General features: G+C 45.8%; 1 protein-coding gene across 2 annotated transcripts in view; it reads left to right on the top strand.

Annotated features, from left to right (window-relative positions):
• Positions 1-13606: 13606 nt before the first annotated feature.
• YTHDF1 (YTH N6-methyladenosine RNA binding protein F1) overlaps positions 13607-20633 on the top strand; it is a 284714-nt gene continuing 277687 nt past the window's right edge. For both annotated transcript variants that reach the window (XM_069650782.1, XM_069650781.1), the window contains exon 1: positions 13607-14859. In XM_069650782.1, the coding sequence (XP_069506883.1) occupies positions 14833-14859 (27 nt within the window). In that variant the 5' untranslated portion in view covers positions 13607-14832. The remainder of the gene's footprint in view (positions 14860-20633) is intronic.

The raw sequence follows: 20633 nt of genomic DNA, 5'->3' as shown, positions 1-20633 counted from the left end.
GCCCTAGTCGCTAAACGACTCTCTTCAGAACTAACTCTGTTCATGATTAAGTTTGTCAATCTTTCACTCAGGGTTTAGTCCCTGATTCCTTGAAATTATCAGTTTCCCCGTTATTAAATAAAGCTAGTTTGGATCCTGAGGATTACAATAATTGTCGCCCAATTGCTGGTCTTCCTTGGGCGGGCAAAGTCCGGGAAAAGGTGGTTACTAGACAACTACAAGACTATGTTGAGGACCGCTGTCTTCTCCACCCCTTGGAGTATGTTTTTTGCCCTCTGCACAGGACAGAGACAGCATTGTTGGCGGTTTGGAATGAGATGTTACAGGCCCGTGATGCAGGTAAACTCTCCCTGCTTGTGATGCTCGATCTGTCTGCCACTTTTGATATGGTGGACCACGGTATCTTGTTGGATCGTATGAAAAATCTTGTGAATGTAGACTCCTGTGCTCTACAGTGGGTCACCTCATTTCTTACCGGACGCCAACAATGTGTTCAGGCCAGAAATTCTCCTTCGGTGCTGCGGTGTGCCGCAGGGATCAGCACTCTCTCCACTCCTCTTCAATATCTATCTTCGTGCCCTCATGGACATTCTGGAGAAATATCATCTCAGATTCTATTTGTATGCTGATGATACTCAGCTATATCACAGGCTTGATGATGTGGAGGATGCCATTGTCTTGGTTTGGAAGAAATAGGAACCTGGATGGAAAAGAATTGATTACAACTTAACCCAAATAAAAAGAAGTGATTCTGTTCGGTCCAAAGCACCTGCTTGAAGGAAACAGTTGCCCCCCACGGCCCTTCCAGTTTTTGGGAAACAGCCTTAGGTATACCACTAAGGTAAAACATCTCGGCTGCATTAGGCAGAGTGATCTGGGATGTAATGCCCGGGTCTCAACCAAAGTGCAACTGGTTTTCTATAACATTCGCCTTCTACGTCAAGCACTAACTTATGTTCCCACCACTGATGGTGCCGTGGTGGTCGGGGCTCTAGTCAATTCCAATTTAGATTACTGTAATGGACTTTTGGCTGGAGCCCTGGGTAAACAGATCCACTGCCTTCAAAAAGCCCAAAATGCAGGCATACGGCTGTTTTTTGATGTAGCTAAGAACACCCCTATCTCTGGTCTGGGACGGTCGTTGCTCTGGCTAGCGCTGGAAGATCAGATAAAATTTAAAATTGGGTGTTTGATCTACAAATGCCTGACTGGGTCAGCACCAATTTATCAGATACAATTTAAAATTGGGTGTTTGATCTACAAATGCCTGACTGGGTCAGGCAACTGAAGCGCTATCGACCAACTCAGAACCTTAGGTCTGAAGACCAATTTCTTCTCATTATTCCCAGGACTAACTGTACGTCAAGAGAAGATTGCAGTTTCTCAGTTGCCGGAGCAAGACTGTGGAATAGTCTTCCACTGAGTCTAAGAAAAGCAAACTCTTTATTGAGCTTTGGAGCAGGTTTAAAGACCTACCTGTTCAAGTAGGTATGGTGATTGTGAGTTTTGCTGAATTTCTATGGCGTTAGTCTCTACTAGGTTGATGTTCTTTTCTATCATATGGTATCACCGGCGCTAGGACTCCATTAAGTTCATTGTGTGCCCCATATAAATCCTTACATTTTTTTAATTCAGTTGTTCCTGGGGTCCTTCTCCTGCCCGGAGTGCTGTGCTGGCTTCTCAGCGTCTGAGACTAAAAAGAACGACAGGTAACCTAGGTAATCAAAGTACTGGGACTATTTGGCCCCGGGGTCCAATGAAGATGAAAACTATGAAAGAGATGAAGGACTTAAACAATAGGCCCAGACACTGCTGGCAATATTGTATAAAAATGGACAATGGACTAAACACTTGGTCTCAGGCAACCGCGGAAGACGGCATGTGTCCATGCGCACCGGACGCAGGAGATTCAAACCTGTGTCACTGAAATGACGGGAGAGCTCCAAGGACGCTGGCCGTCTGTTGCGTCTGATGATCGGGAGGGATGCAGGAGCAGACCTGTGCGCAGCAGCGTCGAGGGGAGGAAGAAATGAAGAAGGCACCCGGGAATGCCGTTGCAAAGCCGCAGGGATAGCAAGACGCCAGAGAAGCCGAACCAAATACCTACTATACCAGCGCCCCCTGTTGACATGCCGAACAGCCCAACAAGTTAAAGGGTGGTACGGGAGACCCAGAGTGGGTGTGGGGTGGCTTACCAAGAGGGTGCAAGCAGTTGTCCTGAGGCCTATTTGCAGTCATAATGTTTGGGTAGCACAGCAGGGCCAGAAAGCCTAAAAACCTTGTCCTCCTCATCGTAGTGGTGGAACGTAGCCCGTTGACCACCAGGTAAGGGTCGAGGACCCCAAACACCATTAATGGAACTTGAGTGGTAGAGCCAGTGATCGAAGTGGGTGGGAACGGTTGGAAGCGGTGCTCCTATACTTTTTTTAATACGTTTTACCGTTCCTATACTTTTATGTTAAAAAGAAACTGTTCCGGAATGGTTTCATTTTAAAATAAAAGTGTAGGAAGAAATTGAAACCTGCACTTCAGTGCACCGCACTGAAAGTTCCCTTAACAGCAGGCATGCTTGTTTGGGAGTTTGGATTGCACTTGGCAGGGCCGTGTCAGTGGAGTTTGTGGAGAGCGGGGGCAGGCCAGCAGGGAACATAGTTCCACTACTTCTTTTCATACACTTCAACCACTGGGTAGAGCCCTCATGACAGTGGTGGAGATAAGCCCACTGACAGCCAAAGGAGGGTCAGGGACCCTAAACAAAATAGGCGCCATCTTCCTCATGGCAGTACGAGGGAGGGAAGCGAACCAAGTGGGCCAGTTCAAAGAAGAGGAGAAACCAGGGTCAGGGACCCAAAACAGGAAAGTGATATGAGTCATCTTCAATTTGGCAGTACTTAGCAGGGAAGGGATCCAAGTGGGCCAGAGCAAAGTAGAATAGATGCCAGGGTTTTGGGCCCTCCTAACACTTGTTGTAGGTCTGAAGCCTAATTAAAAGAAGACCTGGGGAAGGGAGTCATTCCCCCTGGTTGTAAGGAACTGATAACAAGATACCAGGAGAAGGGAGTTATTGTCCTGGTAACCTGCACCAGCAGTAAGGTCCAAAAAGGCCTGCGGAAGGGAGTCATTTCCCCACGCTTCCTTACACTGGACATAAAGATAAGGGAGACATTCTCCTGGCCCACCAAGAAAGTATTGTTTGGAACTTTACCATCAGGGGAAGGGAGCCATTCCCACTGACAAAATGTGAGAAAGTACTGTTTGGAACATTACCATCAAGGAAAGGGAGCCATTCCTCTTGACAATGTGTGAGACATGAGACCGTTCTAAGATTTGGGAACTGTTTCAACAAACCAGGAACCATAACGCAGGAGAAGGGAGTCATTCAGCTGGGACCAAAACAGTACTGCCTTATTCTTTAGTTTCTAGTTTAAGGGACAGAAGTAAGGTTTTCTTGACACAGGACGGTGGACACTTTTGCGTTGACAGACATCCTGACAGTCATCATATCTCTTTGAGGCAGGGAAACCCCTTCTTAGGAATAGATGGGTTTTCTTTTTCTTTCCTATTCGATACATGTCTTTAGCCCCAAACACGCCACCTTTGTGTCAGCCTCCTTCTTCTGCACCCTTACAGGTGACAATTGCAAAATTGTATGGCTCTTCTCTAGCATTGAAACTAAGTTTATTCCCCCGTGGGGTGCCTTTCCCCTCCCCTTCTCACACCATTGCAGCCCTTGATCAGATCAGCCATGCAAACGTAAAAGTGTGCTCAAATTACAACACCTTCCTCACACCTGCCATATGACGTTATGGGCACCATCCTTGTTTACCCTGAATTTAAATATAAGTAGGAACTTGAAAAGCCAATAGTTTGGGCTTTGCTGTTGTTCTCTCCATTTTATATTTATAAATATTAATTTATGTGGGTCCCATTAAGGATGGATTAAGCTTCAAAAACATGAAAGGAGGGACTAGGAGGAGAATGAGAAACAAGGACTAGGATGATACACACTAGAACGACGAATGATAGAATGGGATCAGGAATTACAATGAGGAACCGGGGAGTTGCACTAGGATGATAGACCAGGACTTGAGTGATGGACTACGATAGGATTAGAGACTAGAACAAGGTTGAGGGATTATGATGTGGACTGGATGTGATTAAAACGTGAGACTACCACAGGGGATTATGATGGGAGACTAGAATCAGGGATTAGAGTGAGGAACAGGTGAGTTACACTAGGATGAGAGACCACAACTTGGGTGATAGACTGTGATAGGATGAGGGACTAGAACATGGACAAGGGACTATGATGAGAGACGAGGATGCAAGACTACGACAAGGGAATATGATGAGAGGCTAGGACTAAAGACTATAACGAGAGACTGGAAGTAGGAATAGTATGAGGTACTCGGAGTAGGATGAAAGATGTATGTATGGGATTTATAAAGCACAAACCTACTAGGGAAGCCATAGTGGGGTTACTAGTGAGGGTAACAGGGTAGCAGAGGACCAGAACTCAGAGACATAGCCAGGATTGTCTAGCAAGTGGGACCTGAAGCTAATGTAGTTGGGCCCACCGCAGTACATTAACATCTGTAAATGCCCACACAGCGCTGTTAAGTGAGCATTTGCAGATTTTGGGTGGGCCTTGCCCACTCAGGCTATCCCCTGTTTACACCTGTGCCTGGAATGGATAAGAAGAGCAGGGGAGTTTGGGAGCTGCAGAGGAGGAGATTTAAGGTTCAATGGAGCAATCAGGGATTGCAAAGATGTTCTTTGAAGAACAGGATCCTCAGGTCCTTTCCATGGCTGTCAATCAGATCCCATAAATTACAGTTTTCATATGTTTACTTACGCATGTCCTAAGACAAGCAGGCAGACGAAAGCATGGTGAGTGACAGAACAATTAAAATAATAAACTGTTATGCAGCTAATGCATGCCAATACCTTGGTAGTTACCGTAACAGAATTGGCTGCTTCTCAACACTTTCTTTTCCCTTTCATCTCCATGAAATGGTTTTGGCTACAGCTGGCGCTTAAGAGTAAACTTATGTGTAAGAATTACTTTTTTTGTTACTGTTATCAAAAGGTCTATGTGGGACTACTCGTGAGACCCGGCAACGATGAGATCTTGCGAGATCTGCACGCGAGTGGTGCGGAACGCTGGAGGAAGCGGCATCCGCATTGTTGAGGCTAGAGAGCCAGGGAGCATCAGCAGATCTCGGCGCTCCTCCTGCATGGGGGATTTAGAGACTTGCTATAGCCACAAAGACTGTGAGAAAGCCCAGAGACTTGAACACCATATTGCAGTGAATACAACTGTGCTTTGCTACTGCCCTCATTTTATACTGCCACGGTTCCTTATAAATAAATCCAAGGTTCCAACTTTACAGAGGGTTTGACCTTTCATTATATAGCATAATTGGCGACGAGGAGCAGACGCAGATACCGCGACCCACCATGCAAGGTGCGACACCAACCCCGCCTTTTCTGCAAACTCCAGGTAGGCACACAATTCCATGGCCTCAACGGGAACCGTTATATACAACATACATTGATGCGCTGGGAGGTGGGGAATACACAGCTGTGAGGTGCAGGGCAATGCTCCTAAATGCTTTAGGAATAGAAGGTCAAAGAGTGTTTTCCAGTCTCACCAGCCTGGCGACGGGGAATGTTCACAGCATGTGAATCCATGAAGGATACCAACGCTAGAGAAATGGAGTTACAGTTAAGAACCTACTCCCTTATTTACATAGCGCACCAAACCTGGAGGTATCTAGGCGCTTATGCCTAAGAGATTGCTTACAGTGCTTATGGTTACAAGGCAAAATGCACAGGAAGTAATTACATCATAGAGCGCAGTACAGAAGGTAATTACATCACAAGCAAAAGTGCAAAAGGAGTCAAGTGGAGACCTTCATGGAGCCTAACCCCATGTTGCAGGGGGGCTGCGGCACATTGATGCAGAACAGTCAACCAGATGGGCACATTCTTGGAGGCTAACTCCATGTTGCAGGAGGGCTCGGCACATTGATGCAGAACAGTCAATCAGATGGGCACATTCATGGAGGCTAACCCCATGTTGCAGGACACAGGCACATGCATACAACAAGGGGGAAGCAAGGTACAGAGTCCAGGCACATACAACAGGGGGGCAGCGAGGTACAGGGTTCCGGCACACTGGCACATGCATACAGCGGGGGGCAAGGGGGCAGCGAGGTACAGGGTTCAGGAACACAGGCACATGCATACAACAGGAGGGGCAGCAAGGAGCATGGTACAGGCACATGCATACGGTTACCAGTCAAATGGTCGAAAACATTTGGTCGACAGACAATTTGGTCGACACCATTTGGTCGAATGCCAAATGGTCGATTTTTTTTTTTTTTTTTTACCCATTTTTTGGGTTTTTTGGGGGGGTTCCCCCCCAACCCCCTTTTTTTTCTTTTTTATTTTTTTTCCCCACCCGAAAACCCACAAAACACATATATATATATATATAAAAAAAAAAAATTCGACCATTTGGCATTCGACCAAATGGTGTCGACCAAATTGCAGTCGACCAGTTTGTCGTCGACCAGTTGACTGGACACCCATGCATACAGCAGGGGGGCAGCAAGGTTCACAGGCACGTGCATACAACAGGGTGGATAGCAAGGTACAAGGTTCAGGCACATGCATACAACCGGGGGGCAGCAAGGTACAGGGTTCCGGCACACTGGCACATGCATACAGTGGGGGGGTCAGCGAGGTACATGGTTCAGGCACATGCATACAGCAGGGGGGCAGCAAGGTACACAGGTGCATGCATACAACAGGGGGGAAAGCAAGGTACAGGGTTCAGGCACATGCATACAACCGGGGGGCAGCAAGGAACGGGGTTCAGGCACACCGGCACATGCATACAACAGGGGGGCAGCAAGGTACAGGGTTCAGGCACACAGGCAAACAGGCACATGCACACAACATGGGGGCAGCAAGGTACTGGGTTCAAGCACATGCATACAACAGGGCGGACAGCAAGGTACTGGGTTCGGGCACATGCATATAATGTGGGGCAGCAGGGTACAGGGTTTAGGCACACAGGCATATGTATACAACAGGGGGGCAGCAAGGTACAAGGTTCAGGCACATCACATTATAATGAGGGATTATGGAAAGGATTTGGCCTTGGTGAATAGAGTGTACATCATCATCCTGGCATGGATGGCCACACACGGACTATGCCTGAATGATGATAAAACTGAACTCATCATTCTGGGCACCACCTCTAGCCTAAAGAAACTAGGCCCTGTCTATTCCTCATTTACAATTGATGGCAACAGTATCAAAGTAGGACATGAGGTCAAAACGTTGGGTTTTTACCTGGACTCAAACCTCTCATTTAACAAACAGGTGAACTCCTTAGCTTCCTCTACGGCATACACGTGTAAACTGATCCGTGCAGCCAAGGCTTTTCTCTCAGATACCAGCTGCACGACCCTTGCCAGAGCCATCTTATCCCGCCTGGACTATTGTAATGCCCTTTACCTAGGGTCTACCAAAGCTCACTAGTAAAATACAAACCTTACAAAATAACGCCCTCTGAGCGGCATTAGGCATTTCCAGAAGAGACCACATTTCCGCATGTAGCCAACAGAATAACTGGCTTCCATCAAAGACAAAATTCTCCTAAAAACTCTGTCACTCTTAAATCTCTTAACAACGCTTCTTCCACCTACCTGATCGACAGATTCCATAGACAGACTTCCATGAGACCCACAAGAACAGCCTACAAAGAGTGCCTCTCTGTCCCTAAATTTAATCGCTCCACAATGGGGGGCAACAGCTTCCCGGTGAAAGCAGCTAAACTGTGGAATTCCCTACCTCCCACTCTGAGAATGGATCTGCCCTACCATAACTTCCGGACTAATGTTGTCCTATGGTTGAAAATGTAGGGTCATTTAATGAAACATGCGGCCAGGTCCTACCGCAAGGCGGACCGCCCCGCAACCCTACTGTCTATCTGTACATACCGTATCTAACCTTTACTTGCTTTTACTTCCAATGCTAGTAAGTGGTCTGTCTGTTCCAGTATTCTATCTTTTACATATAGTGTACCCATATCTGTATTTATGTATAAAATCCTGCTATAACTGTATGTATGTAATCTCGCTGTTGTAACTAAGCTTCGCATATACATGTAACTGCTGCGCCCTGTTACCCGAGGGTATGATCGCGCATTATAAATAATAAAACAAACAATGATGGGATTATGAAGGAAATAGGGAAAGATGCAGATTGAAAGAGTTTGAGTGAAAGGGAAGGCTGATGGTGCCTGCTTAGAGTATGAATGAAAGTGTCTGCTAGAATTATGCACTGTGTCCTTCGCAAAAATGAAGACTCCTTCGCTGGTTTAAAAAAAAACTAGTAAAGACCTGGCTATTCAACCAATTCTAGTTACACACCATACATTTCTACTCTCTGTAGGCCCAGATAGTTGCCTCCCAAAGGCAAACTATTACTAGAATCTGTATATAGTGAAAGCAACCGTGCAATGGATTAACCTATGTAATGTTTTAACCTATGCAATGTTATGTACTAGTGTCCTATTGTCTGTATATGTAATACCATTGAACTTGCTAAGATGTCTGTAACAACACGTGATAACCAAGGGTTTGGGCGTTTAGCAAATGTAATAAATACAGACCTGAGTTGGACTTCCTAACATAGATCAACCTTAGTTTCATTTGGGTAGGGCAATCCCACCTTGGCATAGGGCAAGTTAGGCCTTTTTCCAACCTCCTTTTTGTTATAGCCCAAAACTTTAATTCAGTTGTCTGTGTCTAATCCACAGCTGATCAAAAGGAAAAAAAAAGAAAAAGGAAAGGACCTTGCAGCTCCGGTTCCCTATCACTGCATGTGTTTACTGCACTCTGCACCATCAGGAAGAGGCAGCAGAATAGTGAGGCATGGAGGAGGTTTTGGTATGTGTGCATGGGTCGATGTATGTTGTATGGGAGGGTGGTTCAGGGAGAATAGGAGTTCGGGGATGGTGGGATTGTCCCTGCACGAGAGACATTTGGGAATGGGGGCAGCGGGGAGAGAATGGGGGTTACGCGGCTGCCCCCACATTAGTTAACTGTAGGGAAGGGGCGCCACAAAAGGTAAACATTACCTACAGCGCTGACATGGGACCCAGGCAACCTCGTTCCAATGAAATCCGCCTGCGTAGAACGGCCGCACACAGCTCACCATTTCTTACTCGCCACAAGTCCATTATCACTAGCCAACGGCTAGTGGAGAGTGAAAACTTTGATCCATGCCCAGGCAAATCTAGTGTCACAATTGAAGCCTATGAAAAACAGCATCTGCAAAGGAGTCATGGAGGGCTTCTCTGCTTTCAGTACAAAGCCAAGGCGGAAGAGACAATCCAGTAGCACCTGGAGCGACCTGGCAGCTTCCTGAAGGTTGGAGACCCGGACTAGACAGTAGTCCAGTTAGGGTTAGATGTGGCTGAAGTACCATCCCACAACGGACACTGAAATGATGAAGACTTGGTGGGCTCATTAAGACCAAAGGAAGAACTCTGTACTGGAACTGCTGATTCCTCAGAGTAAAAAAATTGCAGATGCACCAAAGAGGCGGCCAGGTGGGTATGTGAAGGTCCACCACACTGAGCAAGTCTCCCTGATGCAGGCTGGCTTCTGGATAACACAACCTCTGTCTAGGTCTCCCAAAATACCTCATGGAAAAAGCTAAGCGAATACAAAATGCAGCAGGCAGACCATTCCTTTGAAAGAAAAAAGGGTTGAACCTTACCCTAGCACTGTACATTCTCCATTGGCTCCCAGTCGAGAACAGAATGCACTTCAAAACCCACTGCATCACCCACCGATCTTACCATGGAAACGTCTCAGTTTCCTTCATAAGAAAATTCCAGCAAAATACACCATTGATGGACCTAAGGTCCAAAGAATACTACTACTGCTAGTTCTTAGCTTCAGCAGGAAAAGGTAGTGATGATCATTTTTATTGCTACTTCCAACCAAACTCAGGAACTATCTTCTCAAATAAACAAGCATTGCTAAGGACTATTGAACTTTCAGAAAGCAGCTCACAATACGGCTCTTCAACTAGTTGCTATCAAAACCTTTTCAAAGCGAAGCAAGGAGTTGGTTTACTCTATATCCTATAAACAGACCACAATTCATATCTTTGTCTCAAAGCCTAACCTCTTTGCACAATCTTAAAACTGAACTAGAACTTGTGCAACCAAGGAAAGACCCCACTTTGCATCTGAGGCGGTTTTCTCCTTAGCCCTCACTACCTTCGCTCCTTTCCATCAACACTTCCTGCCTCACTAAAACCCTCACAGCTAAATTCTTGATAGTTTTACACCACACTCCCCATCAGGCCACCCACAAAGCCAAGCATAAACTGTACAGGTTACTACTCCCACTACATATATCCCTGCTCTGCAAACCCCAAGAAGAAATCCCTTATGGATAAGCCCCCCCCAACAATCTTTACCCCTTCAACACAGAATACCTAGCCGCACGCGGGTAACAGATGCTTCCAGCCAATCTACTCTCATCAAAATGACCGTTTTTTGCATCTCCCTTTAACACACCAACAGCCATCAGTCTTTATTTACAGAGCGACAAACCGTAAAGTCAACATGATTGGCAAAAGGGCACTTTACAAGGGTGCCAATTTTGCGCAAATGTGCCTTTGCTATTCAGCTATCTCTGCTTTGAAGCGAGTTCAGGTAGGCATGCTTGTGTGTAGAGGGAGGTACACACCTGTGTGCAGAGGTGCCTGTATGTGCGTGAGTGCCTGGCGTAGAGATGCTCACGCACACAGAGGGAATATTCAATAGGCATGCAAATCTAATATAAATGATATAATGTTGGAGAACGCTTGCTTAAGCGTATAGCCCGTCCCGTTTCCCCCATCAAATGTTTGAATGGGATCCACTCTCTGTCCCTGTTTTATGTTCCGGTTTTTACCCCTTCACTATCCGGCATGCATCATTCAATACAACTAGGTGGTTATGGAAAAGAACCTTATTCGAGAACTGCCTATGCACTCCGTTACTGATGTGCAGGCATCTCAAAAGAGAGGTGATGCAGAAAGAAATTACTCGACAGTGGAAAAGGAGATGTTAAGCTGCGCACAGGCAGCGGAGTACTTCAGGACTTACATTTGGGGCACAAAATTCAAACTGGTTACTGATCATAAACCATTGATACACATGTGACGCCCCGGAGGAGCAAAAACGTCCACACCACGGCTAGCGCGCATTGTAGCAAAACTCCAAGAGTACACTTTTGACGTAGTGCATATATTAGGGTGGAAGAACGCCCAAGTGGACTGCCTGTTCAGGCTACCATCAAACAGTGAGAAGGCAGCCACGTTCTTAGAAGATGAATGCGTGGTGGCGTCCATTCAGGATTTGAGAAGTGCTGAATTTTTGGAAATGAGCGAGGGTCATTGAAACGAGGAAGCCTGCAAATACCCTACGATGGTGAGACTCAAAGAAGGGAGCAGGAGAGGGTGGCCTGAAGAAAGAGCTATCACAGAAGACATGAGGCTGTATTGGAAAATAGCAGATGAAACATTTGAAGCAGAAGGACTGATCATCAAGGGCGACCAGGTGATTCTGCCAATGGGCATGAGGAAAGTCATCCTGTGTAGGGCCCACTCAGGACAATTAGCTAACACCATGACATGCCATTGAGTGAGAGAGAGACCACTGGTGGCTGGCCATGGATCAGGTCATCTGCATGAGGATCGACAGATGTCACGTGTGCTTGAACAGCGATAAGAGCTTAAACACGAGACAGGTGCCGCTCATACCCAAAGTAGTACAAGAAGGTGTGTGGTAAAAAGGAGGACTAGACTTTATCGCACCCCTGGAGGCGATGTCGGCCGAAACACTGTTATGGAGTAGTCATGGTCGACAATTTGTCAAAGTGGGAGGAAGCCGAATTTGTGTCAAATATCACCACGTCAATCGTCATAGAAGTACTGACAAATGTGTTCCAGAGAGAGGGGCTACCCAAGGACATTGTCACAGCGTCCATGTTAGTACCCTCATGGTTGGCTAGCGTGAGGGAAGACGAAGAAGTGACTATGGAGGACGTGGTATTGAGGATAAAGAACAGCAAGGCCCAAATGAAGAAATGGAATGATCAGCAGAGAGTGACCCAAAGTGGAGAAGTCAGAGAGAAGGGGATTGGATCAAGATTTGCCTACCACTTAAAGATCAAGTGACGGGATCCAAGGTTCAGTTGGCCTATCAAGGTAGTGCACAGAGGCACCAACCACGTCCTCACCCAAGACGGTTGCACGTGGAACATGGAACATGTGGCAGTGTTTGAGAGGCATCAACTAGAGGAGAGATAGAACGAAGAGTCAAGCAGCTGAGGGCACTAAGACCGGGATGCAGAAGTGGAGCTGGCGCGCGAGGCACAGAGGGCACCCCACAGGGAGAGTGAAACAGGAAATGAACTGCCGGAGATGACCAATGAAGAATTCCACATGCCGGTCAGTGAGTGTGAGAAGGAGGATCGTCCAAGGAGAGAGCGCAGATGACCAGTGAAGTATAACAACTATATTATGAATTAAAACTTTTGTTGTGTTACTAAAGGGCGGTATGTAGGACTACTCGCGAGACCCGGCAACGCTGAGATCTAGCGAGATATGCACGTGAGTGTCACGGAACTCTGGAGGTAGCGGCATCTGCATTGATGAGGCTAGAGAGCCACGGAGCAGCAGCAGCTCCTGGCACTCCTTCTGCATGGGGAGTTAAGAGACTTGCAATAGCCACAAAGACTGAGAAAGCCCAGAGACTTGAAAACCATAATGCAGTGAATAAAACTGTGCTTTGTTACTGCCTTTATTTATGCTGCCACTGGTACTTATTAATAAATCCAAGATTACAACTTTACAAGGGTTTGACCTTTTATTATACAACAGGCTTCCGTGGTCAAATGTCCTCCACCATCTTTTACAGGAACTTAACATCATTTCACACTTACTGCATTAAAAATTACAATTTTCCCAATAGCATTTCTCCAAATAATCGTCTTTGTAGCCTTGTGTTTTTCTATTGGAAAAGTTAAGCAGCAATGCAGATTTCTGTGCTAGTGGTTAAAATTGCAACATGGTTTGCTTGTCAGACGGCCATAACCTGTCATATTGGAAATCGCGTTTTCCTATTTGAAAAATGTGTTTTTTATCCGTCTGCCCTTATTTCTTACTCAGTTGATAAACATGTGTTAACATAACACTTTCATGCTCACAACCGAAGTAAATGACTTGTGTTTGTGATCCGCGTTCTTTTATGTTTATTTCGGGCCTAATTGAGTTTATTTTGACTGATCTTTCTTCTTCGTCCACGCTAGAGCGTGCTGCCTAGTTGCAGCCTTGTTCCTGTCAACGCTAGACCGTGGTCTGCGGGGCTATTCTCTTTCTTCTTTGCAAAAGACAGAATTTTCAAATCTTTCTTTTATGTCCATGCCAGAGCAGGCTGCCTTGCCCGTATTTTCCTTTAGTTCCTATGAGAGAGCCTGACTCTGCTGAACTGCGCATGATATTTGTTCTCCGTGTTCGTCATTTCCGGTTTGTCTTTCTACCTGATCAGGCCCCCTCCTCCCCCCTCCAGTTACAGTCCTGACTCCCACAGCCGCCATTGGAGTCCCTGTCCGGCAGCATAGACCTTGCAGCAGAGTGTCCGACAACCGTCCACGGGAGAAAGGGAGGTCGGAAGAGAGAGGCCGCGATAGGTGAAAGGCTCGGGGAGCACAACGAAACCAGGCATAAAACAGTCTTGGATTAATAGAGACCCCGGGAAGACTCGGGCCTTTAAGAGGGAGGGAGACGTCCGTGGAGGATAAAGGCCAGGAGAGAAAGGAGAGGAGCTGGGGGAGTACCATAATCAGGAGAGTTGGGCCAGAGAGGGGCCTGGAACCGAAGGGGTTATTCAGAGAGGAGCCGTGAACCAGCAGGGAAACAGAGTGGGAGAGGCCCAGACAAGCAGGGGTAATCAACGACAGACTTACACACAGCAGGGTTGTTAGTATATGTACTCGCAAGAAAAAAACAGTGGGATACAGCCAGAAAAAGGGGGCCCAAACCAACAGGGGGATCACTCTGAGACAGAGAACCAGCAGGCAGGTTCATAACAAGCAGGGGTGAGATACATAAGCTGGCCTAGATCCAACAAGGAATGAGAGGGAGTCCCAAAACAACAATCGTCCCCTAGCCAGTAGAAAAAAAGCTCACGAAAGAAGACGTACGGCATCAGTTTGGGAAACGGAATCGATGTAAAAGAGCGAGCGGGGTGAGATTATAGAGTTTCAAAATTGATGGAGAGTTTCTAGACGACCATAAGATCCACAGTGGAAGATATTAGAGTCCCATGTGTCTGGACCTTCCTGTGATGATACAAGAAAAGATACACTAGTATAACACTATCTCCGAAATACTGGGAGGGAACATTGTACAGAGGCACGGATCAGGAAGCGCACTGCATGTCATAGGCAGAACTCAAGGCGTGAAAGCACTACTGTTCCCTGGAATAGACCTTTGTTGAAATTAGTAGGAGTATAGAGCCACACTCCCACAAAGAAGGAACTTTCATCCAAGCGGTGAATGTATGAATAGTAGGAATCTTTTGCTTGCCCCCATAGAGTTCACGTCCAACCAACTTTATCCAGGGTACGACTGACATTAAAGAAAACAGGGCCTTTTGGGCTCTCGCCACTTGTTCCTTTCATGCCAACTCCTCTCCTGGCTCTGTTCCTTAATCCTGCCCAGAGGAATCACGGGGCCTGTTCATGAATTATGTCTGCCACGAGTGTTGACCCTCAGGTATGTGATGCAGTGCTTTACCTCTTTTGTATTTATTGAATATAGGGGTGTCATTAGAAATGACGTCTATTGGATACATAGCTGAGGTAGTCCCGGTTACGGTGCATTTACAGAATATTGCTCGTAATGTCCAACTCAGTGCCTCAGAGGGCTGGAATCCTGAGGGATATTCTGCATATGCCTCATTAATGTTCATGAGGAAATATGTGCATACATTTAGAATCATGGTATGCACATTTTTCATGCATACTAATGAGGGGTATCCTGAAAACACTGCATGGATCCTGCCCTTGTGCCCGGAGTTTGACAACCCTGACTTGGATGGAACGATTGAGGGGTTAGGGTAGTTGGTTTGTTTTATTAACATTTATATAGTGCACATCAGCCTGAAGACATCGTGGCACTTGTTACAGTACAGGCTTCGTTACAAAGTCATGAGCAGTATATATAAAAGGTCACAATAGGGTTATATTACATTTCTGATTGTATTCCAGTTATTATATACAATACTACAATATACATGGCATGGGTAGAGGAGGCAGTTGTGGAGCTAGTTGAGGAATGTGGACTTGAGGTTGTTGCGGAAGGCAGAGATGGATGTTTCAGCTCTAAGGGTGGCAGGGAGAGAGTTCCAGAGTTGTGATGCCTATGCCTCCATCAGTAGATCTCTTGATGCGTGGTATGTGTAGCTGGTTGGAGTACTGAGCTCGGATAGGGCGGGTGGAGGTGGTCCTTGATATTTCTTCAGATAGTTATGTGGGAGCAGTGTTGTTGATGCATCCGTGTGTGATGGTAAGGATTTTCAGCGTAATTCGGTCTTTGACCTGAAGCCACCGTGCTGTACGTCTGGCATGAGATATGTAGTCCCTTTATGGGATGCTCATAGCGGCTCTGAGGGCGTTGTTTTGTGTGGTTTGCAGTCTGTGGATGTTTTAGGCAGAGGTGACAGCTAGGAGAGCGTTACAGTAGTCGAGTTTAGTGCCTATAGTTGCTCTAGCTATGACCACACGGTTGGGGGCAGATAAGTAGGGTTCGATGGCATTGATGAGTTTGGTGCTGATGCAGAGGCTGTGGCGCTGACTTGTTTGTTCATTGATAGATTGGCGTCAATGTGAACACTGAGAGTCTTGACGGAGGATGATACAGGTATGGTTGAGTTGTCTATGTTGAAGTTGGCGTATTGGGGGCAAGTTTCGTTATAGTGTTTTTTTGCCCAAGAATGAGGATTACTGTCTTCTCTCCATTGAGACGGAGACCATTGATTGCTATCCATGCTTGGATTGTAGCATAGATATTGTTGAGGTTATTGGCATCTTGGTGGTAGAGTCCAGTTAGGGGTATGAGTACTTGAGTGTCGTCTGCATAGTTGGTATATGCCACGTCGATGGAGTCAAGTAAGTTGAAAGGGGGTTTAGTGAAGAGGTTATAGCGGGTAGGGGCTGTACAGGAACCTTGGGGACACCGCAGTTTATAGTAGTGGAGTCTGCGTTTGCTGTGTCGGAGTACACTTTCATGTAGTGGGACATAAACCGTGGTAGGCTAGATCCTGTATGTACATATTGGACAATAAGAGTATAATGACACTGCATTAAAATATGCATGTGTATGTAAGTAGTTTGAAGAAACACGAGTAGGTGCAGGGGCTGCAGAGCAGAAAGGTTGAGGAGAGAAGGTCGTCCTTGGGAGCAGGAAGGAGAGAATGATTAGAAGATAGTTGATACAGGACTTCATATTCTTTTGTAGACCGGAAGTATTCATTTAAAGAGTGATATGGCATGCAATCGGAGATGGTGTTTAGCAGTAGGGGAGGTTCGAGAGACTGTTGTAAAGGGTGTGTTAAGCTAAATTGGGAACTCTTTCTGATCTTGGAGACCGAGGAGCGGGGTAGGTAGGCTGTACATTTTTGTTGCGTACGAGAGTGATGAGGAAGACCACAGCAGGTTTTCCTAATGTTGAGAAGGCTGATTCATGCAGCTGTGGCAGTATTCATAACAAACTGGTCGAGTCTTATGTTTGCAGTCAGAAGAGCCCACGATTCTGAGCTTCTGAGAAACAGGGAAATGAGAAGGTGGGCAAGGCATAACATAAGCAGTGTTGTGCTATTTAAGTTGCCCTCTTCAATGCAAGCGCAGCTCGCCCTGCTTTCCTCTTGCCCTCTGTGCTCTCTTCATCTTTTCTCTGTTCACTTCAAGTGCTAATAGGGAGAAAGTGCGGAAGTAATCATCTCCTCCACTCTAAAGTGCCAAAGGCATGTGTGGAAGTGCTGGGCAAGAATATTTCTTTAGCTTTTTCAAATAATTGCAAAGCAGAAGTAATCAGGATGATACTGTCTGTCAAAGACGAGTATGTGTCAACTTCACTTTTTTTTTTTTCAAAGGCAGGCATGCTATTTCATTCCTAAAATGTAAGTTATTACATAATGCATAATTACATTATTGATACTGTTAAAACACTGCATCATTGCCATGCTTTACAGTCAACTTTAGGTTAGTGTGTCTAAATTTCATACTGTCAACTATCTCATTTTGTTGGGAAAGATGGATTATATTGGCGAGTGAACACCTTTCAAAATGTGCATTATCAGATGCTTTTGATGGCATACCTAGTTCTGTAACCTGCATACATCTTGCAACTGGTGCTCAAACCACAAGCAGACCCATACTCCTTGACATTCTATATTATCACCCTGTTGCTTTATACCAGGTACCCTGAAAGTGAGATTACCACAAACTGCACTATGCCACCTAGTTTTCCCAGTTACCTGTATGCTATGCAATCCACTCTGCTTAGTGTTTTTGCATAATGAATACACAAAGCAAACTAGTTGCTTAAACAAAGTAGTGATCAATAGTTCCATCCATCTGTACATCTACACATCTGCTGCAAAATGAAACGCTGTCGCTGGCCTCCAGAGCTCTTTGCTTTATGATTATGATTGTATTATATATTACCACTTGGAAGAGACAGCTGGCCCAACTGTTTTCGGAGCCTTTTTATCATATTTATTTGTGTCCATGCATGCAGCTAACCTTTTACATTTTACTGACCCTCATCTATGGTGGGCAGAGTCTTTTCGTCCACTCGCAAAGTAGAGTAGATTGTATGAAGGGCGAGTAGCATTTACAAGAGATTTTTTTAAACCTTTTATTTAACGTTTACTTTGTTTGCAGTAAATGTGCAATAAAAGTTAAAACCTGTGCATGGCTGTCCTCTTGTTTGTATTGATATTGATATTTTATTTCTATCGCGCTCGTACACAAGTGTTTCAGAGCACGACAAGGCAAGGGAGGGGAAAAGGGGAGAACAAAACAGGCCCAGTGACATTGAGACCGCGCAAGTGCATGGTAGAGGTGGAGGGGGAAAGTGCATCGAAGGGGGGAGAAGTGGAAAGTGCGAAGCAGAGGAGAAACAGATAAATAACGATAAATAATAAAGGCAAAAAACAGTGGTAGTGCAGGCAGCAATTTCCAAGTGCTCGGTTTAAGGCAGCCGACATGGTAGGTCTGATAAGTGCAGGAGGAAAAGGGGGGGGGGTGTATGGGTACAGATACAGACCCCAGTGCAAGGGGTGGCCCCGGAGGCAGTGCGGGAGGGTGGCAGGGTGAGCAGGTACCTGGGCCCGGAGGACAGAGGGTGGCCAGGTGCACGGTGCCAAGAGAGAACAGATCAGCATGGGAGAGGGGGAGCGAAGGCAGAAGAAAAGAGGAAGGTCTTGAGGTGCTTCCGGAGACGGTTCTCCTCAAGGTTTGGAGTGGCAGGGAGGCTGTTCCAGAGGGTGGCCCCCAGTCGAAGACATAGGTTTACCCCCAGCTCGTTTCTTTGAAAAACAACTGTAGCAGTGTGCCAAACATAAATGGGTTTGTAGTGACCAGAAGACGACTTCCACTGCGTGGCAAGAAATGTGCGATAATTGCAAAGCAGAAGTAATCGGGATGATAGGTTACTAAGCTAACTATGTTCTGTTTGACAAAGACCAGTACTTTCTTTCTTCTTGCATAATGAAAATGCAAAGCTAACTTGAAGTTTACGCAAAGTAGTGATCAATAGCTTCATCCAGTCTGCGATACTATACACCATAATCGGCCTCCAGAGCTTGCTTTGCTCTACGATTATGTTTGCATTATATATTACCACCTGTGGGAGAGCTGGCCCATACGGAAGCTGGGAATGCAAGAGGAATGCAAGAGGAATCTGCAAGCAGCTGCCACAATAAACTAAATGCAATTTTAAAAAAGTAGCTGTCCACATTGCATGCTGGGCAACTGCACTTATGCCCAGGCTTCACCTTGTCCATATAGGCGATGCACCAGGACAAGTCTCCAATGGGGTGCCACTTTTGTGGGTGCGCCAGGCTGGAATGCTTTGCTTGGGCCTACCTGACTCGAGCTTAAGGGCCTTTAGCAGGCCTGCCCTCCGCCGAAAGTGGTATTTAACACTATATTGAAAACAGTTTATATCAATGACAGGCAAGGGCCATCTTGTCCAACTGCTGTAAAAGCATGCTACGTCCTTAGCCTCAGGCTATGACTTTCCTTTGGCATTCTAAACGTTTTGATTGATGAAACCAACAAACTTCTCTGCGCACAACAAATGATGGGTAGAGCGTACAATATGCAAGACACTGCCCAGTGCAATACTGTCTGCACCCAGTGCACAGAGCATTGCACTGTTTTCAGAGCCTTTTTATTCTATCCATTTGTGTCCATTCATGCAGCTCACCTTTACATTTTATAGACACACATCTCACTGATGAGTTCAGCTGTACACAAACATGCTGTATTTTTGGTAATTTTATATCTTGGGTACAAATAACGTCTGGTGACATTACAATTAGAAGTATAAAACTGCTAATCAAATAGGTTTGTTTGCTAATCAAGAAAATGTTAATGAGAAAAATCTGCTAATCAATTTTTGAAAACTAATTTATGCCTTGTGATGTGTAGGTGTCTTTAGCAAATATGTGCGAGTGTGAGCCAAAGGATAAGGTGAGATTGCCAGGGAGTTGAAGAGGGGTGCGCCGATTTGAACTCAACCCCCAGCCCCTTTTTTTTTAAATAAAAAAATGTATTATGCACGGATTCTCCATAATAAGGGAGAAACCCGGTATGCAGTTGTCTTCAGCCTTGAGATCTGTCTTGGGTTGATTAAGATATGTATAAAAACGCACTGCCCTGTAAACAGACTATTTTTTTTGGAGCAAAAGGCTTGCATTTGGTCTAATTAGCATATCCAAAATGCTTGGCTAATGTGGCTCTGAACTGAAGTTTAACGTCCAGTGATGGCTACTGGGTGGCGCTGTGCCATGTGTGAATTGGCTCAAATGGCTTATTTTATTTTCACGTTTTCTTTTTCTCCAAACCATTTTAAAAGCAACTTAACTTTGCTGGTGTTTGATTTTATGTATGTGTGTATGTAACAATAAAACTTTGCTTTCCGTCGAGATTGTGACCTTACACACGGCAAAACACTTTTTGAGGAGCTTGGAGGCCCTACAGGCAGGCAAGCTGCATATTGACACCACCAGGCAAAAGATCTTGCACGTTGCCTCATCAGTCTCACAAGAAAGTAACGGAGATCCTGCCGGCACCACCTACTTGCCAGGGCTGAACTGTGATGGGATGGCTGCTATGATTTTGACCACTTGTTAGTGCAATCCCTTTACACCCCTCATATAAATCATGACGCTGGGATTCGGTGAACGCACGAGAAGAGGGCACCACAAGCTCATGGAAATGGCAGAGGTGCACTATACAAATGTCACTTGATGCAAGTCT

Source organism: Ambystoma mexicanum, chromosome 3p, assembly GCF_040938575.1.
Source record: "Ambystoma mexicanum isolate Mex_15411 chromosome 3p, UKY_AmexF1_1, whole genome shotgun sequence".
NCBI classification, from domain to species: Eukaryota; Metazoa; Chordata; class Amphibia; order Caudata; family Ambystomatidae; genus Ambystoma; species Ambystoma mexicanum.
The sequence above is the reverse complement of the archived record's forward strand: the minus strand, read 5'-3'. Positions and strand labels throughout refer to the sequence as shown.